Genomic DNA, 23,740 nt, shown 5'->3' on the forward strand with positions numbered 1-23,740 from the left:
TAGGACTACAGGCATGCACCACATGCCAGCCTAATTTTTGTTTGTTTTTGAAACAAGGTCTGGCCTTTTTGCCCAGGCTGGGATGCAGTGGCATGATCTCAGCTCACTGCAACCTCCACCTCTCGGGCTCAAGCCATTCTTCCACCTCATCCTCCCAAGTAGCTGGGACTACAGGCGTTCACCACCATACCTGGCTAATTTTTGTATTTTTTGTAGAGACGGGGTTTTGCCATCTTGCACAGGCTGGTCTCCACCTCCTGAGCTCAAACGACCCTCCCACCTCAGCCTCCCAAAGTGCTGGGATTATAAGTGTACACTACCGAGCCCTGCCCTGTTACTATTTTAAATTTATTTCCCTGTTTCCAACATTTATATTTTGGTAAAAAACAAAAACGACATTAAAATTGAGTTAGAGGAGTGTTCTACTAACTCTTGGAAATAGAACTCAGGCCAATTCTTTTTCATTCATGGTGGAGACACGTGTTTTCTCCTTCTCCCTCTTGGAAGTTAATTTCTGTTTACTATTTGGTGTACTTGACTAAAGTGAGCTACGATTACCATATATTAACATATATTTCAGTAGAGAGAACACTCTTGGAAATTAACCTGGAGCGAGTTCCAGGAGGCCGTTTCCTGTTTCCTTCACAGAACGTCGCAAATCCACTGGGTGTGGTGGCTCTTCCCTGTAACCCCAGCACTTTGGGAGGCCTAGGCGGGAGGATCACTTAAGGCCAGGAGTTCAAGACCAGCCTGAGCAACATAGTGAGACCCCACATCTCTACAAAATAAAAATTGAAAAGTGCACCTGGCCTAGTGGCATAGTCCTAGCTACTTCCAAGGCTGAAGTGGGAGAATCACTTGAGCCTGGGAGATCGAGGCTGCAGTGAGCCATGACTGTGCTGCCGCACTCCAGCGTGGGTAACAGCAAGACCTCGTCTCAGAAGTAAAAGGCTGGATGCAGTGGCTCACACCTGTAATCCCAGCACTTTGAGAGGCCAAGGCGGGTGGATCACCTGAGGTCAGGAGTTCGAGACCAGCCTGGCCAACATGGTGAAACCCCATCTCTACTAAAAATGCAAAAATTAGCCAGGCATGGTGGCAAAAGCCTGTAATCCCAGCTACTGGGGAGGCTGAGGCAGGAGAGTTGCTTGAACCCGGGAGGCAGAGGTTGCAGTGAGCCAAAATGACACCACTGCACTCCAGCCTGGGCAACAAGAGTGAAACTTCGTCTCAAAAAATATAATAATAAATGAAAAAAGATAGCAAATGTTTATTGAGCACCAACTAAGTGCAAAATCCAAGGGATTCCAAGGCCCATTGCTAGGCACTGGGGATGGTGGTGGACAAGACACAGTCCTTGCCTTCAGGGGGCTCCAGGTCTGAGCAGGAACAGGACTGGGGAGAGCAGCACAGCCTGCTGTGTGGGCACCTGACCCAGGCCTCTGTGAAGGCGAGCACCGAGCTGAACTCAGGTGGCTCAGGAGAACAAGAGTCCCCAGAAAGCGAGCTGGGGAGGGAGGAGGCACCCTGCCATGGCCTCAGACCCTGTTAATCAGGGGACTGGAGTCTCAAAGGCCACAGGGTAGGGGCTGGAATGGAGAGACATGGGGGACCTTTGAGTTTGTGGAAGGGGACAAGGCTCCTGCCTTGCCATGCAGACCAGAGGTGATGGTGGCCTGAGTTAGTGCAGACGCAAGTGGGGACAGGGAGAAGTAGGGGAGAGGCCAGCAACGTGGAGGTGGGGAAATTCTCACGACCCGATGGGGAGGGGACTCATGGGTGCCAGCAGCTGAGTGGGTGAGGGAATCCTTCTGAGACGGCTGACCCAGGCGGTGGAGCAGGAATGTGAGGGAAGATGACAGATTCGGCTGTGGGCCTGCTAAAGTGGAAGGCCCTAGGCATATTTGCTGGGAAGAGAAATCAAGGCTGAAGGTGATGATGGGGTCGTGAGGCTGCCCTGGTCCTTGGAACTATGGGAGTAGATGAAACCAGTCAGGAGCATAGAGAGGAGAGAGACCCAGACAGAACCCTGAGAATCGTGTATCGAGGGGACAGAAAATGGGGGGACAAGCAGGCAGACTCACTGGAGCCAAGGAACAGGGTTTCCTGGTGGAAGGAGGGGTCCCTGATGACAGGGCTGACGGCTGAAACATCCTCTGGGTTTAGGAGCTGGGTTTAGGCGGGCAGATCAACTGAGGTCAGGAGTAGGAGACCAGCCTGGCCGACATGGCAACACCCCATCTCTCCTAAAAAATATATACAAAAATTTGGTGGGCGCCTGTAATCCCAGCTACTTGGGAGGCTGAGGCAGAAGAATTGCTTGAACTCGGGAGGTGGAGGTTGCAGTGAGCCAAGATCATGCCATTGCACTCCAGCCTGGATGACGAGCGAAACTCCATCTCAAAAAGAAGCTATTATAGGCCAGGCGCGGTGGCTAACCCCAGTAATCTCAACATTTTGGGAGGCTGAGGCCGGCAGATCACTTGAGGCCGGGAGTTCGAGACTGGTCTGACCAACATGGTGAAACCCTGTCTCTACTAAAAATACAAAAATTAGCCAGGCATAGTGGCCCGTGCCTGTAATCCCAGTTACTTGGGAGGCTGAGGCATGAGAATCGCTTGAACTCAGGAGGTGGAGGTTACAGTGAGCCAAGATGGCACCACTGCACTCCAGCCTGGGCAACAGAGCGAGACTCTGTCTCATAAATATGAGAGAGAGAGAGAAGAAAGAGAAAGAAAGGAAAGAAAAAGGGAGGAAGGAAGGGAAGGAAGGAACGAAGGAAGGAAAGGAAGGGAGGGAAGGGAGGGAAGGGAGGAAGGGAGGGGAAAGAAAAATGAAGGGAGGGGAAAGAAAAATGAAGGGAGGGAGGGAAGGAAGGGAGGGAGGAAGGGAGAGAAAGAAAAGAAGAGGGAGGGAGGGAAAGAAAAGCAAGCAAGCAAGCTATTCTGTGTTTGGTTAGGAAACCAACTCTGCAAAGCACTGGCAATTATGACTTGCATTTTGCTTCTGTCTGGGCATGCTGGATAAATATGCCTGGGGGGTGGCGGCATCAGTAACAGGCACAGGAAGCTTTCTCAAGGATGAGTGAAGTCGCTGCAAGAGTGAGAATTCAACAAGCAAAGGACTCCTTTGCTGAAAGCATGTTCATCTATGATGCAAACTACTGTCGTTTACAAAGTGTTTTCTTCCTGGTTTTTTTTTTCTTTTTTGAGACAGAGTGTTGCTCTCTGGCCCAGGCTGGAGTGCAATGGCGTGTGATCTTGGCTCACTGCAACCTCCGCCTCCCAGGTTCAAGGGATTCTTCTGCCTCAGCCTCCCCAGTAGCTGGGACTACAGGCGTGCGCTACCATGGCTGGCTAATTTTTGTATTTTTAGTAGATACGGGGTTTTACCAGTTGACCTGGCTGGTCTTGAACTCCGGGCCTCAGGTGATCGGCCTCCCAAAGTGCTGGGGTTACAGGCATGAGCCACCGAGATTCATTTTACCAAGAACTCCACGTTGGAAAGCCATAACATGATTGCTTTTTGAGGACTTCACCCCTGAAATTCAAATGATCCCTTACCCATAGCCATTGATTGGGGTGGCGGGAGGAGGGCCAGTAAGGAACCCTGGGATTTGCTTATGCCCATGTTAGAGCCTAACCTGCCTTTTAGGTCAGTAACCCAGAGGGGAAAACCTGGTTTATTAGACTAAGTGTCCTCCTGGTTTCATTCTGGCTCTCAGCAGTAGCCTGTAAAATACAACTCGAAGTGTAGATGGATTTAACCTGGCGTCCGTAACATCTACTCTTCCAATTGTCATAAGATGTGGGCTGGCTGACATGAGTGGAATTTTTCCTTCGTTTGGATAAATGTGTCACGGTCCAATGCTGTTGTGACAGATGGAAAAATCCTATGTAGGGCACGCAGCAGCCTACCCGGCACGGAGGAAGGACTCCAAGGGACCGTCTGGCACCGCTGGGCTGATAGGAACCCATCTTGTCTGTCTGTGAATTATTCATGTGCTGCACTTCCTGAAAAGAACACTCCTGTTTGACTACCTCGCTCGTAAAACCGCAGAGAATTCACCGTTAAGGGTGAGAGGCTCCTTGCAGTAGGGAGTGGAGAGGCCGGGGCACAGCAGAAACTCTTTGCTGCTGTCTGCGAACAGCATGAGAAGGACAGCGCGCTGCACTGGAGTTGGGACCCCAGGGGTCTCGCTGGGCCTGTGAGTGGCAGTGCGCTCTGGGTGGCAACCCCCAATTAGCTCAGTGCAAGCTCTTCATGGTGCCATCCAACACCCTGGGCAGGGGCCAGGCAAGGTCGCTAATGCCTGTATGCCCAGCACTTTGGGAGGCTGAGGTAGGAGGATCACTTGAGCCCAGGAGTTCGAGACCAGCAGAGGCAACATAGCGAGACCCATCTCAATTTTTTTTTTAATTTAAAAATTAGCTGGACATTGTGGCACATGCCTGTAATCCCAGTGCTTTGAGAGGCTGAGAGAGGATTGCTTGAGGCCAGGAGTTTAAGACCAGTCTGGGCAATACAGGAAGACTCTATCTCTAAAAAAGAATTTTTTCTTTTTTTGGCCGGGCATCGTGGCTCACGGATATCATCCCAGCACTTTGGGAGGCCGAAGCGGGTGGATCACCTGAGGTCAGGAGTTCAAGAGCAGTCTGGCCAACATGGTGAAACCCTGTCTCTACTAAACATACAAAAAAGTAGCCAGGCTAGTGGCGTGCACCTGTAGCTCAGGAAGCTGAGACAGGAGAATCGTTTCAACCCCGGGGCGGGGGTTGCAGTGAGCTGAGATGGCACCACTGCACTCCAGCCTGGGTGGCAGGGCAAAACTCCCTCTCAAAAAACAAACAAAAGCAAAATTTTTAAAATTACCACGGTGTGGTGGCTCCTGCCTGTAGCCTCAGCACTTTGGGTGACTGAGGGCAGAGGATCACTCGAGCTCAGGAATTCTAGGCTGCATTGAACCATGATCGCACCACTGCAGTCCAGCCTGGGCGACAGAGCCAGACCCTGTCTCAAAAACAAAAATTTAAAAAAAATCCTGTGAAAACTCGGGCGTGGCCAGACGGATTCTCCCCTCCCCACCTTCCTTTCCCCTCCACTGCCCACCTGGCACCCGCCCGCCCTGTCCCCACTCCCCACCCCTCCACGCAGCCAGCGTCCAATGCTGGGCACCCCCCGAGGCTCACCCTGCCAAGGCTGGGGCTCCCCTTTTTCGCCCGAACCCAGGGGCAGGGAAAGACCAGCTCGTGGTCTGTGGGTAGCCGGACCCCCAGTGGGGCTGGGGGGGCCTCGCCTTGACTCCCAGAGCTGGGGCCGGGGACAGGAGCTTGGACAGGAGGGATGCGCGCGGGTCAGGGTCTTCCCACCTCCCCTGCTCCTCTCCCTCGCGCGATCCCGGGGTGGTTCCAGGTGAGGCGGGGACCCCCACCCCCCCACTCTCCGAGGAGGCGCCGCCAGCCCCGCCCCTCCCGGCCCGGCGGGTGACGTGGCCGCGGCTCCCCCGCGGGCGGGTCACGTGTTGGCGGCGCCTCGTTGCCTTGGCAGCGGCTGCGGCGGCCGCGGGGGCGGGGTGGAGGCGGGGCCGGGGGACCCCGCGCGACAGGCGGAAGGAGGGAGGGGGCCGCGCTCGGCGCCCCGGCCCGGCCACTGGGCCACAGGCCACGCGGCCACGCAGTCCGAACGGGAGCCGAGGCGGGCGGGGCGAGGGCAGCTCCGGTGAGTGTGGTGGCGCGGGGGCCTGGTGCGGGGAGCGGGGTCCCTGCGGCTGGGGGGGGCCGGAATTGGACCGGGGACGCTCGGCGGGGAAGGGGACGACTGTAGGCTGCCGGGGCGCGGTCACTACCCATCCGGGGTTGGTGACCTCCACCCCGCGGGATCCCTGGCGGGGTGCGGCGCCCAGAGGATCAGGGTCGGGGGCGCAGCCGGGTCCGGACACCGGGGCGTCCCTGGGGGAGGGACAGGGATGCTGGCTGGCGCCCCTGGGAGGCCCCCTCCCAGTGCGCCTGCTGGAGAGAGACACTCGCCATTGCCGGTGCCCCAGATGCTTAGAGGAAGTCAAACTCCAAGATCGCCCTCTGGAAATGTGTCCAATAGGCCAGCCAGGAAGAAAAGCTCATCTCTAGAGAGGGGATCGCGTTATTCTACAAGACCTGTTTTCTCTGACTGCTCATTAAAGCAAAAAAAAAAAAAAAAAAAGCAACCCCACAAGGTTCAGTCCCGGAGCATCCTCTAGGGTCTGTGCCACCTAACAGAAGTACAGGGCTCCATCCTGCCCCACCCCACCCCCTGCCTGGGATCCAGTGTGAGGCCCAGACTCTGTCCCTCCCCCTGGGCCACCGGGCCTGGCACACACAGTTGGCATTGGGAACATAAAGGATGAATTGGAACCCCCTCCTGGGCTACTTCGAGACCTGCAGACCTGTCTCAAGACCTAGCTCCAGGCAGACAGACATCGTTTCCTCCACAACCCCACCTACTCTGGGGACATCTGCAGGGCCTCACCGATGGGGCATGGGAGGCCTGGCGGCTCCCAGGAAGCCACCCTCAGCCCTCACTGCCCTGAGCTCTTCACCTCCACTCTCAGACCTGAGCCCAGCCCACCCTTACTGATGGGGCGTCCCTCTTGTTCACCCTTCCTTCCTTTGGAGGCCACCAGGCTCTCCCTTGCATCCCACTCCTGCCAGTTGGCCGGCCATTTCCCTGGGTTGAACTGTGGTCCCAAACCACAATGATCTAGCAGTGCCCAGACCGTTCCACTCACCAATTTCTTCCGTTCTCCTGTGGCTGGATGCCCAGTTATGCTGCCCAGACCCTCCGGCTCTTTCCACAGCCCCAGGCTCCAAGTGTCTTCCACCCACATCTCCCTGCCCCCTCCACCCCCCAGGTGGCAGCCAGCCTTCCCTCCATACCTCCTGGACAAGGAGAGCCACCCCACACGTACACCTGGAGTGGCCTTCCCATCTCTCGGAATCCTTCCGTGCAGGCAGCATCTTGTCTTTGAGGAAAGGTCCCTCTTTTTTGAAATTCTTTTTAGAGGCTGGGTGCAGTGGTTCACGCCTGTAATCTCAGCACTTTAGGAGGCCAAGGTGGGCAGATCACTTGAGCTCAGGAGTTCTAGACCAGCCTGGCCAACATAGCAAAACCCTGTCTCTATCGAAAATACCAAAAATTAGCCAGGTATGGTGGCACACACCTGTAGTCCCAGCTACTCGGGAGGTTGAGGCGGGAGGATCGCTTGAGCATGGGATGTAGAGTTTGCAGGGAGCTGAGATTGTGCCACTGCACTCCAGCCTTGGTAACACAGCAGGAACCCCATCTCAAAAAAAATTATTTTTAGAGACAGCATCTTACTCTGTTGCCTAGGCTGGTCTCCAGCTCCTGGCTGCAGGTGATCCTCCGACCTTGGCCTCACAAAACACTGGGATTACAGGCATGAGGCACTTTGGCCTGCAAAGGGCCGCTCTGTCTCCTCCCCGGTGTTACCCGCAAGCACCTTTTCCTGGCCTCAGTGTGAGGCAGCCAGTCCTCTGCTCCCTGCCCTCCAATGAAGCCTTTAGCTCAGTGGATGAGGAGTGCCCCTAACTCTTTTTTTTTTTTTTTTTTTTTTGAGATGGAGTCTCGCTCTGTTGCCCAGGCTGGAGTGCAGTGGTGTGCTCTCGGCTCACTGCAACCTCTGCCACCACACCCGCCTATTTTTTTTTTTTTTGAGACAGAGTCTCACTCTGTCACCCAGGCTGGAGTGCCGTGGTACGATCTCGGCTCACTGCAACCTCCGCCTCCTGGGCTCAGGCGATTCTCCTGCCTCAGCCTCCTGAGTAGCTGGGATTACAGGCGCCCACCACCATGCCCAGTTACTTTTTGTATTTTTAGTAGAGACAGGTTTCCACCATATTGTCCAGGCTAGTCTCGAACTCCTGACCTCTAGTGATCCGCCCGCCTCAGCCTCCCAAAGTGCTGGGATGACAGGTGTGAGCTACTGCTCCTGACCCACATCCCCTTATCTTGCTGCCCTACTGGGAGGCCATGAATTCTGGCCTCTTTCATCTTGGATCTTTAAGTGCCAAGTGCGCTAAGCACCTGTGTGATGGAGGAGGGAGGACGGAGGGAGCAAAGGTTAGCGTCTCACCCCTCCAGTCTCTGTATACTGCGGTCATCAGACCTGCATGCTCAATTCTGTTAACTATGGGGGTGGGGGGAGAGGAAAAATGCAGTTTCCAAATTACAACATTTTCCATTATGTGGAGCTAATCTATGGATTGCAGCGTTTCTCTGAATTCTCCCCAAGGGAAGGAACGTCCCAGGGATGGAAGTGCTTGGACGCGGTGCTGCTCGCTGTGGATGTGCGCAAGGAGATGGGACGGAGAGCCTGAGCTGGCATTCGTATAAATGACCTGGTAATTGGCATCCCCTGGCAGAAATAGCACAGAACTGTTCCCAGAGGTCCTGTTGGCCAGGGAAGGCTGTGGCTTTGTAGCCTTGTTGAGAACAAAGGGAAAGGCAACACTGTTTTCCACCTCCAGCACCTTCCTGTGTAATTTCCAAATTAGGGCATTTTTAATTATGGGGGGCTCGACTCTGGCATGGATGGACTAAGTTTGGGGCATTTCCTCAGCTGCTGACCCTGTTAAGCACCCCCCACTCCACTCATCCACCCCAGCCACACTCCCTGGGACCTAGAAACACGGATCTGTGTGTAACAGCCTGACATAGACTTTCCATGGGGCCTATGTGGGCCTGGACATAGAAGGTTCTTCTCTTTTCTTCTCTTCTCTTTTTCTTTTTCTTTTTCTTTTCTTTTCTTTTTTTGAGACGGAGTCCTGCTCTGTCACCCAGGCTGGAGTGCAGTGGCGCAATCTTGGCTTGCTGCAACCTCTGCCTCCTGGGTTCAAGCGATTCTCCTGCCTCAGCCTCCCGAGTAGCCAGGATTACAGGCGCCTGCCACCACGCCTGGCTAATTTTTGTGTTTTTAGTGGAGACGGGGTTTCACCATGTTGGCCAAGCTGGAAAAGTCACTCTTTTTGATGCCAAGTAAACCACAAGGTGCCTGTGCCCTTGAAGCACGCCCTGCAGATTAATTAGAACTGGATCCTGGCATGTGGCCGAGCAGCCCAGCTCCTTGGGACACACGCGACCGCCAATCCCCTACTTAGTGGAGATTTAGGTTTAAATTCACAAATCTTGACAGATCCGTCCTTCTGATGTTTAATCCATGTTAGTCAAACCAGATGTTTACCAGGTGTGAGTCCAGGCATCTCCGCCGTCTGTTTCTCCTTAAAATGTGGTCATGTGAGTTGGTGGATTTCATTTTTCATCTTGCTAAAAGTTTGCCTTGTAGCTTAGATGTGGCTTTAGTTATGTAAGTCCAGTGTTTTTCTTAGGGTGAACTGTACTGATCAAAATTTAAGTTGAAGGCCAGGCGCGGTGGCTCACACCTGTAATCCCACCACTTTGGGAGGCTGAGGCGGGCGGATCACCTGAGGTCCAGAGTTCAAGACCAGCCTGGCCAACATGGTGAAACCCTGTCTCTACTAAAAATATAAAAATTAGCCAGGCATGGTGGCGCATGCCTGTAATCCCAGCTACTCGGGAGGCTGAGGCAGGAGAACAGCTTCAACCCAGGAGGCGGAGGTTGCAGTGAGCCAAAATTGCGCCACTTCACTCCAGCCTGGGCGACAGAACGAGACTCTGTCTCAAAAAATAAATAAATTTTAAAAAAATAATAAAATGTAAGTTGGATCTGTGAAACTAGCAGCTACTTGGAAATGTTTATTCCATGGCTGGCACCTGGATGTTGGAAGAAGTCTTTCGTCTTCAGATGCATTATCTTATTCAAAAGCCCTAGAGGTGAGGCCGGGTGCAGTGGCCCACACCTGTAATCCCAGCACTTTGGGAGGTGTAAGAGGGAGGATCACTTGAGGCTAGGAGTTCAAGACCAGCCTGGGCAATATAGTGAGATTCCTGTCTCTAGGAAAAATTAAAAAATTAGCAGGCATGGTCCTGTGCTTGTGGTCCTAGCTCCTCAGGAGGCTGAGGCAGAAGGATCCCTTGAACCTAAGAGTTCGAGGCTGCAGTGAGCTATGATCGTACCACTGCACTCCAGCCTGGGCAACAGAATGAGACTCTGTCTCTATTTTTTAAAAAAGTAGGCTGGACGCGGTGGCTCACACCTGTAATCCCAGCACTTTGGGAGGCCGAGGCAGGTGGATCACCTGAGGTCAGGAGTTCGAGACCAGCCTGGCCAACATGGTGAAACTCCATCTCTACTAGGAATACAAAAATTAGCCAGGTGTGGTGGCGGGCGCCTGTAGTCCTAGGTACTTGGGAGGCTGAGGCAGGAGAATTGCTTGAAGCCGGGAGTCAGAGATTGCACCACTGCACTCCAGCCTGGGCAACTCGGTGAGACTGTCTCAAAAAAATATATAAAATAAAATAAAATAAAAATAAATAAAAAGTCCTATAGGTGGAAATATCCCCATTCTCAAGATGAAAGATCCAGGTCAGAAAGGTCAGCTGTCATGCTCAGAATCACAGAGTAGAGTCAAATCCAGGTTTCATAACTTTAGGTCCTGGAAGACTGGGCGCGGTGGCACATACCTGTAATCCCAGCACTTTGGGAGGCGAGGCAGGCGGATCACTTGAGGTCAGGAGTTCGAGACCAGCCTGGCCAACATGATGAAACCCTGTCTCTACTAAAAATACAAAAATTAGCCAGGCGTGGTGGCGGACACCTATAATCCCAGCTACTCAGGAGACTGAGGCAGGAAAACTGCTTGAACCTAGGAGCCGGAGTTTCCAATGAGGTGAGATTGCCCCACTGCACTCCAGCCTGGGCGACAGAGCGAGACACTGTCTCAAAAACAAACGAACAAAGAAACATAACTTTAGGTCCTGGGCACTTTCTAAACCCCTGGGCTCTGGCGTGGGCTGTATATGGCAGCCTCTGTAGGTTGAATGGGCTTGGAGTCTAGCTCTTCCAGGCTGCAGTAACCTAGGATGTCTGAGCATGTCTCTCTCTCACCCTCAGCCTGGCTCCCACCATGAGCGCTGAGCTCAACGTGCCTATCGACCCCTCTGCTCCTGCCTGCCCTGAGCCCGGCCACAAGGGCATGGATTACCGGGACTGGGTCCGCCGCAGCTACCTGGAACTGGTCACCTCTAACCACCACTCGGTACAGGCCCTGTCGTGGCGGAAGCTCTACCTGAGCAGGGCCAAGCTGAAGGCCTCCAGCAGGACCTCCGCCCTCCTCTCCGGCTTCGCCATGGTGAGTGTGGGTGCCAGGTGAGGAGCACACTGGTCAGATGGGCTTTGCTAACTGAGGTCCTGGGATGCCTCGGGGACCAAAGCCTTCCCTCCAGTCTCTGGCAGCCAGGATGGACCAGTGGGAAGCATCTGCCCAAGTCCCAGCTCCTCTAAGAGGACGACTCTATCAGTGCGAGTGGGGGTGCTGGGAGTTGCCAGGGGCTCCCAGCTCTAGAATCTTCAGAAAGCCCACTCTGTCCTGTTCACATCAAGTATTTGCTTAGCAAGGAGGGAGGTTGGTGCGGGGTAATTATAGTAGCTCAGGTTCTGTGACTCACACCTGTAATCCCAGCACTTTGGGAGGCCAAGGCAGGAGGATAGCTTGAAGCCAGGAGTTTGAGACCAGCCTGGGCAACACAGCGAGACCCCTGTCTTTACAAAAATAAAATAAATAATTAGCCGGATGTGGTGGCGCGCACCTATAGCCCCAGCTGCTTGGGAGGCTGAGGCGGGAGGATCACTTGAGCCCAGGAGGTGGAGGACTCGAGTTATGACCACACGACTGCACTCCAGCCTGGACGTCAGAGTGAGACCCCATCTCTAAAAAGAAAAAATAAAATTTATTTATTTATTTATTTTGGCCAGGCGTGTTGGCTCACACCTGTAATCCCAACACTTTGGGAGGCCGAGGTGGGTGGATCACTTGAGATCAGGAGTTCGAGACCAGCCTGGCCAACATGGTGAAACACCGTCTCTACTAAAAGTACAAAAAAATTAGCTGGGTGTGGTGGCAGGCGCCTGTAATCCCAGCTACTCGGGAGGCTGAGACACAAGAATTGCTTGAACCTGGGAGGCTGGAGGTTGCAGTGAGCCAAGGTCACGCCGCCATACTCCAGCTGATCAAGAGTGAGACTTCGTCTCGAAATAAATAGATTAATTAATTAAAAAGATAAAATCAAATCAAATCGCTGCATGGTACAGGGTTTCCTGGAGAAAGGTGCCCATGTCTGCCCCGTCTCGGGCACCACCCAAAAGTTTGGAACTCTCAGGGATCTCTGAGCAGGGCCTCAGGGATTGATTGGGGTTGGATCAGTTTAGCCCAGTTAGCGATGCAGACGTTCCTGGAATCTGGCCTCCAGGGTGACAAAGGAGAGCTTTTGGCCTGGCTCCCAGCGGCCACCTTCCCTCTGAGTCATCCCCTAGGACAAGAGTCAGTTTCCGACAAAGCTGCGGCTCTGACAAGGGGCCCATCTCCTGTTGACTCCAAAGCCGCTGACCCACACCCCTGGAGGGAATTGTCCCAGAGGTTAAGGACTCACAGTGAGGACACAACAGTGTGCTCACAGGTCCTATTGGGTGGAAGTGATTTATTTGTTTTTTGTTTTGTTTTTAGAGACAGGGTCCCGCTCTGTTGCCCAGGCTGGAGAGGGCGGTGGTGTGATCATGGCTCACTGCAGCCTCTACCTCCTGAGCTCAAGCCATCCTCCTGCCTCAGCCTCCTGAGTAGCTGGAATTATAGGCACGTGCCACCATGCCTGGCTAATTTTTTTTTTTTTTTCAGAGACAAGTTCTCTGCTCTGTTGCCTAGGCTGGAGTGCAGGAGTCCAGTCATGGCTCACTGCAGTCTTGAACTCTCAAGTGATTTTCCCACCTCGGCCTCCCAAAGTGCTAGCATTGCACCTTGTCCAGCCTGTTTCCTTATGTGAAAACAATTATTGTTTTTCTTTTTGTTTGTTTTTGTTTTTTGTTTTGAGATGGAGTCTTGCTCTGTCACCCAGGCTGGAGTGCAGTGGTGTGATTTCAGCTCACTGCAACCTCCGCCTCCTGGATTCAAGCGATTCTCCTGCCTCAGCCTCCCAAGTAGCTGGGACTACAGGCACACGTCACCACGCCCGGCTAATTTTTGTATTCTTAGTAGAGATGGGGTTTCACCATGTTGGCCAGGCTGGGCTCAAACTCCTGACCTCAGGTGATCCGCCACCTTCGGCCTCCCAAAGTGCTGGGATTACAGGCAGGAGCCGCCATGCCTGGCCTCAATTGTTTTTCTTAGGCCAGAGCCTCAATTGTTAGATTGATGGTGCAATTTAAAAGAAAAAGCTGGCTGGGCATGGTGGCTCACTCCTATAATCCCAGCACTTTGGGAGGCTGAGGTAGGCAGATCACCTGGTCAGGAGTTCGAGACCAGCCTGGCCAACATGGTGAAACCCTGTCTCTACTAAAAATACAAAAATTAGCTGGACCTGGTGGCAGGTGCCTGTAATCCCAGCTACTCCGGAGACTGAGACGGAGAATTGCTTGAACCCGGGAGGCGGAGGTTGCACTGAGCTGAGATTGCGCCACTGCACTCCAGCCTGGGCCACAGAGCGAAACTGCATCTCAAAAAAAAAAAAAAAAAAAAAAAAAAAGAGGTGGCTCTTGCTATGTTGCCCAGGCTGTTTTTTTTTTTCTTTAATTATTGTTATTTTTTTCTTCATCTTGTACCAAGGGAGAAATATTGTTGTTTCATTTTGTATTTTTCCCCCAAGTATTTTTGACCTGCGGTTGGTTGAATCTGCAGATGTGGAACTCACAGATACAGAGCGCCAGCTGCAGTGGGAAGCAAGTGAACCGTCTGGCGTGGAGCTGAGCCTCCGGGGAGCTGCAGTGCACCTGCTTGATTAGATTAGCATAGCACCATCAGGTCAGATCGTTCTTCACACTGCAGGGCAGCCTGGGAAAAATAAGTGACAAATACAAATCATCAGAAACTGTAGCTGAGTCGGGGCAGTGCCCTGGGAAGAGGCAAAGGTACAGATTGCTAGGTAGGGTTCGCCCTTTATAGTGTGTCTTCCCTCATTAGAATTGCAAAGCTGTTCCTTTGTCTAGCAACACGTGCTTATGCCTAACGTGAAGCTTAGTTCTTGATGCGTATTCTTCCCCCAACACAGAGAACCAGTGATCCGAGGCTCCACCTCATAAAACCTCTGCATAGGCCAGGCGGGGTGGCTCACGCCTGTAATCCCAGCACTTTGGGAGGCCGAGGTGAGCAGATCACTTGAAGTCAGGAGTTGGAGACCAGCCTGGCCGATCTGGTGAAACGCTGTCTCTACTAAAAATACAAGAATTAGGTCGGGCGCAGTGGCTCACACCTGTAATCTGAGCACTTTGGAAGGCCGAGGTGGGCGGATCACGAGGTCAGGAGATGGAGACCATCCTGGCTAACACGGTGAAACCCCGTCTCTACTAAAAATACAAAAATTAGCCATGCATGGTGGCACACGCCTGTAGGCCCAGCTACTCGGGAGGCTGAGGCACGAGAATCACTTGAACCCGGGAGGCAAAGGTTGCAGTGAGCCGAGATCTCTCTACTGTACTCCAGCCTCGGCAGCAGAGCGGGACTCCGTCTCAAAAAACAAAAAAATTAGCCAGACGTGGTTGCTGGCACCTGTAACCCCAGCTTCTTGGGAGGCTGAAGCAGGAGGATCACTTGAACCTGGGAAGGGGAAGTTGGAGTGAGCTGAGATCATGCCACTGCACTCCACCCTGGGCAACAGAGCAAGACTCCGTCTCAAAAAGAAAAATATATTAGTCAGCTGTGGTGGCGCATGCCTGTAGTCCCAGCTATTGGGGAGACTGAGGAAGGAGAATCGCTTGAACCCGGGAAGCAGAGGTTGCAGTGAGCCAAGACAGCGCCACTGCACTCCAGCCTGGGCAACAGAGCGAGACTCTGTCTCAATTAAAAAAAAAAAAAAATTATTTAAATAAAAAAAATTCTGCATAAACACAGTGAAAAATTGCCTTCTTTTTTCTTCTTCTTTTTTTTTTTTTTTAAAATAGAGATGGGGTCTCGCTTTGTTGTCCGGGCTGGTCTTGAACTCCTGGGCTTAAGTGATCTCCCGCCTCAGCTTCCCAAAGTGCTGAGATCACAGGTGTGAGCCACCTCACTCAGCCCCTTTTCTCTTTTTTTTTTTTTTTTTTTTGAGACGGGGTCTTGCACTGTCACCCAGGCTGGAGTGCAGTGGCGCGATCTTGGCTCACTGCAAGCTCCGCCTCCCAGGTTCACGCCATTCTCCTGCCTCAGCCTCCTGAGTAGCTGGGACTGCAGGCGCCCACTTTTCTCCTTTTAAGGTGGAACAAAACCACTTTTTGCAAGCCCTGCCCCTTATCTCGTAATCATCTTTATTTCCTGTCTTGGAGGCCTCTGTGGTTTGTAATATTTGTCACTTGGGCCATATCTTTTGAGGTGACCATAGCCAACCCAGGGCCACACTGAGAAAAACCACCCCTCAGCCCATGTTCTGTGGCTACTGGTTTTTGGATACGTTTCACAAGGGCCCCAGCCGTATTACTGCTGAGTTGCTTTCCGGCTCTGGTCCACTAGGACTGCCGTGTCTTTTTTTTTTGAGATGTAGTCTCGCACCGTCGCCCAGGCTGGAGCACAATGGCGCTATCTTCGCTCACTGCAACCTTTGCGTCCCAGGTTCAAGAGATTCTCCTGCCTCAGCCTCCCAAGTAGTCGGGATTACAGGCGCCCGCCACCACGCCCGGCTAATTTTTGTATTTTTAGTAGAGATGGAGTTTTGCCATGTTGGTCAGGCTGGTCTCGAACTCATGACCTCAGGTGATCCGCCCACCTCAGCTTCCCAAAGGGCTGGGATTATAGGTGCCCGGCCATATTTTCTTTTATCTAGGAAGCGTTCCCTCACCACTGAAAGCGAGGTGAAGAAATGAGCTGCTAAGAGGTGGCAGTTGCTGAAGGACATTATGAAATCTTCATATATATTATTTTATTTTTTACTTTATTTTTTCCCCAGACAGGATATCGCTCCATTGCCCAGGCTGGGGTGCAGTGGTACATTCATAGCTCACTGCAGCCTCCAACTCCAGGGCCCAGCCTCTTGAGTTATTTTTTTATTTTATTTTATTTATTTTTTTGTGGCAGGGTCTCACTCTGTCTCCCAGGCTGGAATGCAGTGGCATGATCTCAGCTCACTGAAACCTCTGCCCCCCGGATTCAAGCGATTCTCCTGCCTCAGCCTCCCGAGTAGCTGGGATTACAGGCACGAGCCACCATGCCTGGTTCATTTTTGTATTTTTCATAGAGAAAGAGTTTTGCCATATTGGCCAGGCTGGTCTCGAACTCCTGACCTCAAGTGATCCGCCCCGCCCCCCTTGGCCTCCTAAAGGGCTGGGATTACAGGCATGAGCCACCGCACCTGGCCTGAGTTTTGTTGTTGTTGTTGTTGTTTTTGTTTAAACAGGGATGGCTTAGGTCTAGGAGGGAAACACAGTGGATAGAACCTTCCCCAGGCTTCTTTTTTTTTTTTTGAGACAGTCCTGCTGTGTCGCCTAGGCTGGAGTGCAGTGGCATGATCTCCACTCACTGCAACCTCTGCTTCCTGGGTTCAAGTGATTTTCCTGCCTCAGCTTCCCGAGTAGCTGGGATTACAGATGCCCGCCACCACGTCCAGCTAACTTTTTGTTTTTTTAGTAAAGACGGGGTTTCACCATGTGGGCCAGGCTGGTCTTGAACTCCTGACCTCAAGTGATCCACCCACCTCGGCCTCCCAAAGTGCTGGGATTACAGGCGTGAGCCACCGCGCCTGGCTGACCTCACATTTCAAGACACCAAGCAGAGCCTGCCGTTCCTTGGTTTGTTCGTTTTAGACCATACCTGCTGTAACCTCTGACTGTGGTTGATGATTTTGCTTCCTTAGGAGACCCAGCCATGCCTCCTTTCCACAGCTTCCCTCCTCACCCTCGGCCTCACTTCCATCACCTTTCCTGGGCTTTAGAGATGCCGGCTCTCACTGGGCTTTTGGCCTCTGCTGAGGAGGCACCATGTGGTCTGTCTGAGGCCGTCCAGGTGTGCAGCTCTGAGTCTGGGGACTCTCCACAGTTTCAGTTGTTCTGTTTTAAAAGGTCCGTTTCCCTTTTTTTTTTTTTTTGTCAAGATGGGCTCTCACTATGTTGCCCAGGCTGGTCTCAAACTCCTGCACTCAAGCGATCCTCCTCTGCCTCCCAAAGTGCTGGGATTACAGGCATGAATCATCATGCCTGGTCAGTTTTTACCTTTTGAAAGGTCAGTTTCCTTTTTTTGTAGAGACGAGGTCTCACTCTGTCACCCGGGCTGAAGTGTAGTGGTGTGATCATAGCTCACTGCAGCCTGTTATCTCCCGGGTTCAAGCAATCCTCCCACCTCAGTCTCCTCAGTAGGTGGGACTACAGGCGTGTGCCACCATGCCCGGCTAATTTTGTATTTTTTGTAGAGACAGGGTCTCCCTCTGTCCCCCAGGCTGGAGTGCAGTGGTGTGATCGGGGCTCACAGCAGCCTGGAATTCCTGGCCTCAAGTGATCCTCCTGCCTCAACCTCCCAAACCACTGGGATTACAGGCATGAACCATTATACCCAGCCAGTTTTTCACTTGTTTCTTTTGTTTCCTTCCTTCCTCCCTCCCTCCCTTTTCTTTTTCTTTTCTTTTTCTTTCTTTCTTTCTTTTTCTTTCTCTTTCTTTTCTGTCTTTCTTTCTCTTTCTTTCCTTTCTTTTCTTTCTTTTTTTTAACTTTTGTGGCTTGTTTTGTTTTGTTTTGAGACAGAGTCTCACTGTGTCACCCAGGCTGGAGTGCAGTGGTGAGATCTTGGCTCACTGCAGCCTCCGCCTCCCAGGTTCAAGTGATTCTCCTGCCTCAGCCTCCCAAGTAGCTGGGATTATAGGCACCTGCCACCATGCCCGGCTGCTTTTTGTATTTTTAGTAGAGACGGGGTTTCACCATGTTGGCCAGGCTGGTTTCCAGCTCCTGGCCTCAAGTGATCCACCAGCCTCGGCCTCTCAAAGTGCTGGGATTATAGGCGTGAGCCACCACGCTGGCCTCTTCTGTACTGTTGAGATGTTTTTCTCAGTGCAGTCTTCTTTAGATAATTAGAACAAAGGAAAATGTGAAACATTTGATCAGTGAGGAGGTTGTCCTCTGGTCTTCAGGGCCCAGAACATGGGTGAGTCCTGCCAGCAGGTGAGCCCATGGCTACCCTGTCCCCCGAACCTGGCCCAGCCCCTGCTCTGCCTGGTAGGTGGCCCTGGTGGGGCCATGCCTTGCCCTCCCCACACCCAGCAGCACCTGTCTGCTGTCCCCGCAGGTGGCCATGGTGGAGGTGCAGCTGGAGACGCAGTACCAGTACCCGCGGCCGCTGCTGATTGCCTTCAGCGCCTGCACCACGGTGCTGGTGGCTGTGCACCTGTTCGCCCTCCTCATCAGCACCTGCATCCTGCCCAACGTGGAGGCCGTGAGCAACATCCACAACCTGAACTCCATCAGCGAGTCCCCGCACGAGCGCATGCACCCCTACATCGAGCTGGCCTGGGGCTTCTCCACCGTGCTTGGCATCCTACTCTTCCTGGCCGAGGTGGTGCTGCTCTGCTGGATCAAGTTCCTCCCCGTGGATGCCCGGCGCCAGCCTGGCCCCCCGCCCGGCCCCGGGAGCCACACGGGCTGGCAGGCCGCCCTGGTGTCCACCATCATCATGGTGCCCGTGGGCCTCATCTTCGTGGTCTTCACCATCCACTTCTACCGCTCCCTGGTGCGCCACAAAACGGAGCGCCACAACCGCGAGATCGAGGAGCTCCATAAGCTCAAGGTCCAGCTGGACGGGCATGAGCGCAGCCTGCAGGTCGTGTGAGGGGCTGAGGGCCGGGGCTGGGGGCGGCCCTGTGCCCGGGAGTCGGCAGAGGCGGGGATTTGTCAGATGCAGACATTTTGCAAGGCTGCCGGGTAGTTCAAGACCAAAGTTTTCCTCTTGTCTTAATACCATAAGGACTGGATGACTTCTCCTGAGATAGAACCGTTTGGTTCAATGACGGACCGTGTTGCTAAGAGCGTTGCGGGCAAAGCCAGGCTGGTTCCTTGGCCTCGGGGTTTCCTGGGTCGGGGACACAGTGAAGAGGCTCCAGCGGGATCTGCCCATCAGTCCTGGGCCAGGAGGGGCTCCAAGCAGCACCCAGTGGTCCGGGGGAGTCTCAGACCCATCATGCGTGGCTGGCAGACCTGGGAGAGCCAGGGCAGGGTTTTGCTTTCAGAGAAGGATTGCCCCAGATACCCGTGGTGGACGTCATGGGTGCTGAGTGGCCTGTGTGGCAGTGATGACACGAGGGCTTCAGCGTTTGAGTGGGTGCAGGTGCATGCCAGGGCTTGGTGCTTCCCCGCCTGGCCCTGGAGGGAGCTGCCGGCCTGGCTTCGGGGGAAGACAGGAGCCAGGACACACGTCAGCCCAGCAGGTGTGGGGGGTGCTGCAGCCCTCGGCAGTGGGGTCAGGCCCTGGGGGATGTTTCCAATGGTGGGCAGCCTGGCCAGGCTGGAGGAGACATGTTCACGGGCATCTATGAGACGCCCCCTTGAGGAGGCTGAGTTATTTGAGGGCTGCTACAAAGTACCCTAGGCTCAAATTCTCTTTTCCCAGCCAGAGCCCTGGCCACACGGACTCAGCGGGGCCACCGGGGTGGGGAAAGGACCCCTCCCCCGCCCCCCGCAGCCACCGGCCTCCAGCTCTCGGCCACAGAACGGCCTCTAAGGCTGACTCAGCCGCTCCCCTGGGCTGTGGCAGCAGGAGGCGGGGGCTCTGGCTCAGGGCCCGGAGCCTGTGCAGCTTGCCTGTGGCCCCAGGCAGCGAGGGGACAGCCTGGGGGACTTCCTGCCTAGGCAAGCCCATTGGCCTGGCCTGGCCTGTGGATGTGGGGCCAGGGGCCGGCCCAGGCCAAATGAGTGCCCTCCTTGTTATGACACCAAGTGACTACAAGGGAGGCAAGACCCCTCCAGGCCTCTCAGCCGACACTGGGTCCCACCACACACAGTGACCGTGCTGTGCAGTGCAGGTTCTGGCCTTTTCCCTGAAGGCATCTGGTAGACCCGAAGCCACGCTCTTGGGCCGCACATGCACGCCGCAGCACCAGCTGCCCTGAGCTGCTTGTACAACCAACCACCTTTCCCCTCTTCTCCAGCTGTAACCTGGAGAGTCAGCCATGCCTTGTCTTTTGTTCTCATAAATAGTCACTGGGGCCAGGCGCAGTGACTCACGCCTGTAATCCCAGCACTTTGGGAGGCCAAGATGGGTGGATCACCTGAGGTCAGTATTTTAAGATCAGCCTGACCAACATGGTGAAACCCCATCTCTACTAAAAATACCAAAATTAGCCGGGCGTGGTGGCGGGCGCCTGTAATCCCAGCACTTTGGGAGGCCAAGGCGGGCAGATCACTTGAGGTCAGGAGTTCGAGACCATCCTGGCCAACATGGTGAAACCCCGTCTCTACTAAAAAAATACAAAAAATTAGCCGGGCGTGGTGGCGGGCACCTGTAGTCCCAGCTACTCGGGAGGCTGAGGCAAGAGAATGGCGTGAACCTGGGAGGCGGAACTTGCAGTGAGCCAAGATCACGCCACTGCACTGCAGCCTGGGCGACAGAGCGAGACTCCATCTCAAAAAAAAAAAAAAAATACAAAAATTAGCCGGGTGTGATGGCGGGCACCTGTAGTCCCAGCTACTCAGGAGGCTGAGGCAAGAGAATCACTTGAACCCAGGAGGCAGAGGTTGCAGTGAGCTGAGATCACGCCATTGCACTATAGCCTGGGCAACAAGGGCGAAACTCTGTCTAAAAAAAAAAAAAATCACTGGGCTTCTTCATGCTCTGATCACATCTCTTGTAAAAGCTTCAGCTCTCTCCAGGGTTCAGGTTGGCCGTGCCGTGGAATTCTGGGTGGCCTGGTTGGGGTCTCTGGAAATGTGGCTGCAGCAGAGAACAGAGACCCTGACACGCAGTTCCCCGTGCTGAGGGGCCCTTGGGGAGTCATGCCGAGGGTCCCCACGAGAAAGTTGTGGCATCCCCGGGGGCCGGAGAAGAGCCCCGTGTCTTCTGAGGGGTTCGTCCTTTGTGTACCCTGCAGACATTTGTCTGCGACCTTTGCCCTCCAGCACGTCTGTACTTTACTGCAGCCTATAGAAACGCCTCTTACGGTTTAATATGTGTTTGCTTTGCTAAAGAATATCAACATCGGCCAGGCGAGGTGGCGCACGCCTGTCATCCCAGCACTTTGGGAGGCCGAGGTGGGAGGATCACGTGGGCCCAGGGGTGCGAGACCAGCCTGGGCAACATAGCGAGACCCCATCTCTTAAGAAATTATTTTAAATTAGCCAGGCCGGGCGCAATGGCTCGCGCCCGTAATCTTAGCACTTTGGGAGGCTGAGGCAGGCAGATCACTTGAGATCAGGACTTTAAGACCAGCCTCGGCAACAACATGGTGAAACCATCTCTAGCAAAAATACAAAAAATTAGCCGGGTATGGTGGCGGGTACCTGTAATCCCAGCTACTCAGGAGGCTGAGGCAAGAGAATCGCTTGAACCCAGGAGGCAGAGGTTGCAGTGAGCTGAGATCGTGCCACTGCACTCCAGCCTGGACAACAGAGCAAAACTCTGTCTCAAAAAATAATAAAAAAATAAAAATAAATTAGCTGGGCGTGGTGGTGCATGCCTGTAGTTCCAGCTACTTGGGAGGCTGAGGCGGGAGGATTGCTTGATCCCAGGAAGTAGAGGCTGCAGTGAACTATGACTGTGCGAGTGGCTGGGCGCGGTGGCTCACGCCTGTAATCCCAGCACTTTGGGAGGCCAAGGCAGGCGGATCACTTGAGGTCAGGAGTTCGAGACCAGCCTGGCCAACATGGTGAAACTCTGTCTCTACTGAAAATACAAAAAATTAGCTGGGCGTGGGTGGTGCTCACCTGTAGTCCCAGCTACTTGGGAGGCTGAGGCAGGAGAATCGCTTGAACCCAGAAGGCAGAGGTAGAGGTGAGCCAAGATGGTACCACTGCACTCCAGCCTGGGCAACAGAGGGCAACTCCTCAAAAAAAAAGAAAAATAACTAAAATGTGATTGTGCCACTGCACTCCAGCCTGGGTGACAGAGGGTGACAGAGTGAGACCCTGTCTCTAAAAAAAAAAAAAAGAAAGAAAGAAAAGAGAAGAAAGAAAAAGAAAAGAATGTCAGCATGTCAGCGTTCCTCCAAGGAGGGGCTTTGGGTCAAGACAGGCCGGCTCTCCTAAACAAATGGCTCCCCACGGCTGGGAGAGGCAGCAGCCCCTTACCCTGGCCTGAGTCTTTTGGGAGGGGCCCTGCTGGGCCTTCTTCTGCCGCCCACCTTCCTGGACCATTTGTGCCCCTACCCACACAGTACCACACTCCCCAGACTGTGGAACGCCATCTGGGGGCCAGTTACTGTACCTGGTCCCCAGGCAGAGCTCTTGGCCTGGCAGCATCCAGGCAGGTATTAAGTGCCCAGTGATGGTGGCACTTGTGTGGGGACGGAGCCACATCCAAGTCTAGCCCTCTGATTAGGAGGATGACGGTCTTGGAATTTCTTGTTCTTTTTCTCCTAGGGTTCTCGTTCTCCCGGCTCCAGCCTTTCTAGTTTCGCGGCACGAGGCAAACCATTGCTGTGGGAATAGCAGTGACCATGGGTAGGGCCATGGTGGCCGGGAGAGGAAACCTCAGGGTCACCCCAGAGCCTATGGGGAGACAGAGGGTGAGCTGTTGTTGGAGCTGCAGAAACGCCTTGAAGGGCAGCATGGGCGATGGGGAACGCCATTGCAGCTTAGAAATTCAGTTTCTGGAGGTTTAGCCTGACTTTGAAGAGTATTTAAGAACAGAGGGCTCCAGTCCAGGTGCAGTGGCTCACATCTGTAATCCCAGCACTTTGGGAGGCAGAGGCGGGCAGATCGCCTGAGATCAGGAGTTCGAGACCAGCCTGGCCCACATGCTGAAACCCCCATCTCTACTAAAAATACAAAAATTAGCCAGGCGTAGTGACACACGCCTGTAATCCCAGCTGCTCGGGAGGCAGAGGCAGGAGAATCACTTGAGCCCGGGAGGCAGAGGTTGCAGTGAGCCGAGATCACGCCACTGTACTCCAGCCTGGGTAACAGAGCGAGACTCTGTCTCAAAAAAAAAAAAAAAAAAAAAAAACAAAAAAAAAAAACAGGGGCTTCTGCCTCAATTTGCCCAGGAGCCAGCCGGGGCCCATCCTAATTTGGAGCACAGTCTTCCCGGTGCCCAGACATGCCAAGGCCCCTCCCACGTGGGACACCCTCTCCGTTTAGTACCTGACCACCTGTTTCAAAACGCAGGTGTTTCTGGTTTAGAAACTTGGAAGGCGGAATGTGTTTTTGCGTCTTCTGGGAAGGGTCTGCTGAGGACCAGACCACGTAAGCCTGAGTGGATCCTGACTCAGCTGCAGCCCTTACCTGCCTCGTGCTGATGATCTATGCATGGCGTTATGTAGATCACGTGCAGCAGACACATCCACTGTCCTGTGTGCGGGTTTTTAAAACAGTTGCCCTGGATGAAACTGAATAAACCAGTGACGCTGTTCAAAGTCTTTCTGTTCTTGGGGGGACGCTGTGGGCAGAGGGGATAAATTGCAGCCCCTGGCCCTCCCCTGGCATCTGCTGACTGGGGGACCCACATCGTGGCATGAAAACCTT

The 23,740-nt window shown here is 53.7% G+C and overlaps 1 protein-coding gene across 3 annotated transcripts; it reads left to right on the forward strand.

Annotated features, from left to right (window-relative positions):
• Positions 1-5,569: 5,569 nt before the first annotated feature.
• ORAI2 (ORAI calcium release-activated calcium modulator 2) lies at positions 5,570-21,711 on the forward strand. Of its 3 annotated transcripts, none has more exons than XM_009242668.4 (4): positions 5,570-5,718; positions 8,288-8,396; positions 11,027-11,264; positions 18,357-21,711. In XM_009242668.4, exons 2-4 carry the CDS (start codon positions 8,389-8,391, stop codon positions 18,894-18,896), a joined length of 786 nt encoding a protein of 261 aa, XP_009240943.1. In that variant the 5' UTR covers positions 5,570-5,718; positions 8,288-8,388; the 3' UTR covers positions 18,897-21,711. The 3 variants fall into 3 exon arrangements, with proteins under 3 accessions (XP_009240943.1, XP_009240945.1, XP_009240947.1); XM_009242670.4 differs by having other exon boundaries at positions 5,584-5,718; positions 8,265-8,396; XM_009242672.3 differs by lacking the exons at positions 5,570-5,718; positions 8,288-8,396 and adding an exon at positions 13,800-14,029 and having other exon boundaries at positions 11,127-11,264.
• The last annotated feature ends 2,029 nt before the right edge of the window (positions 21,712-23,740 follow it).

Source organism: Pongo abelii, chromosome 6 (genome assembly GCF_028885655.2).
Source record: "Pongo abelii isolate AG06213 chromosome 6, NHGRI_mPonAbe1-v2.0_pri, whole genome shotgun sequence".
In the NCBI taxonomy this organism is placed as follows: Eukaryota; Metazoa; Chordata; class Mammalia; order Primates; family Hominidae; genus Pongo; species Pongo abelii.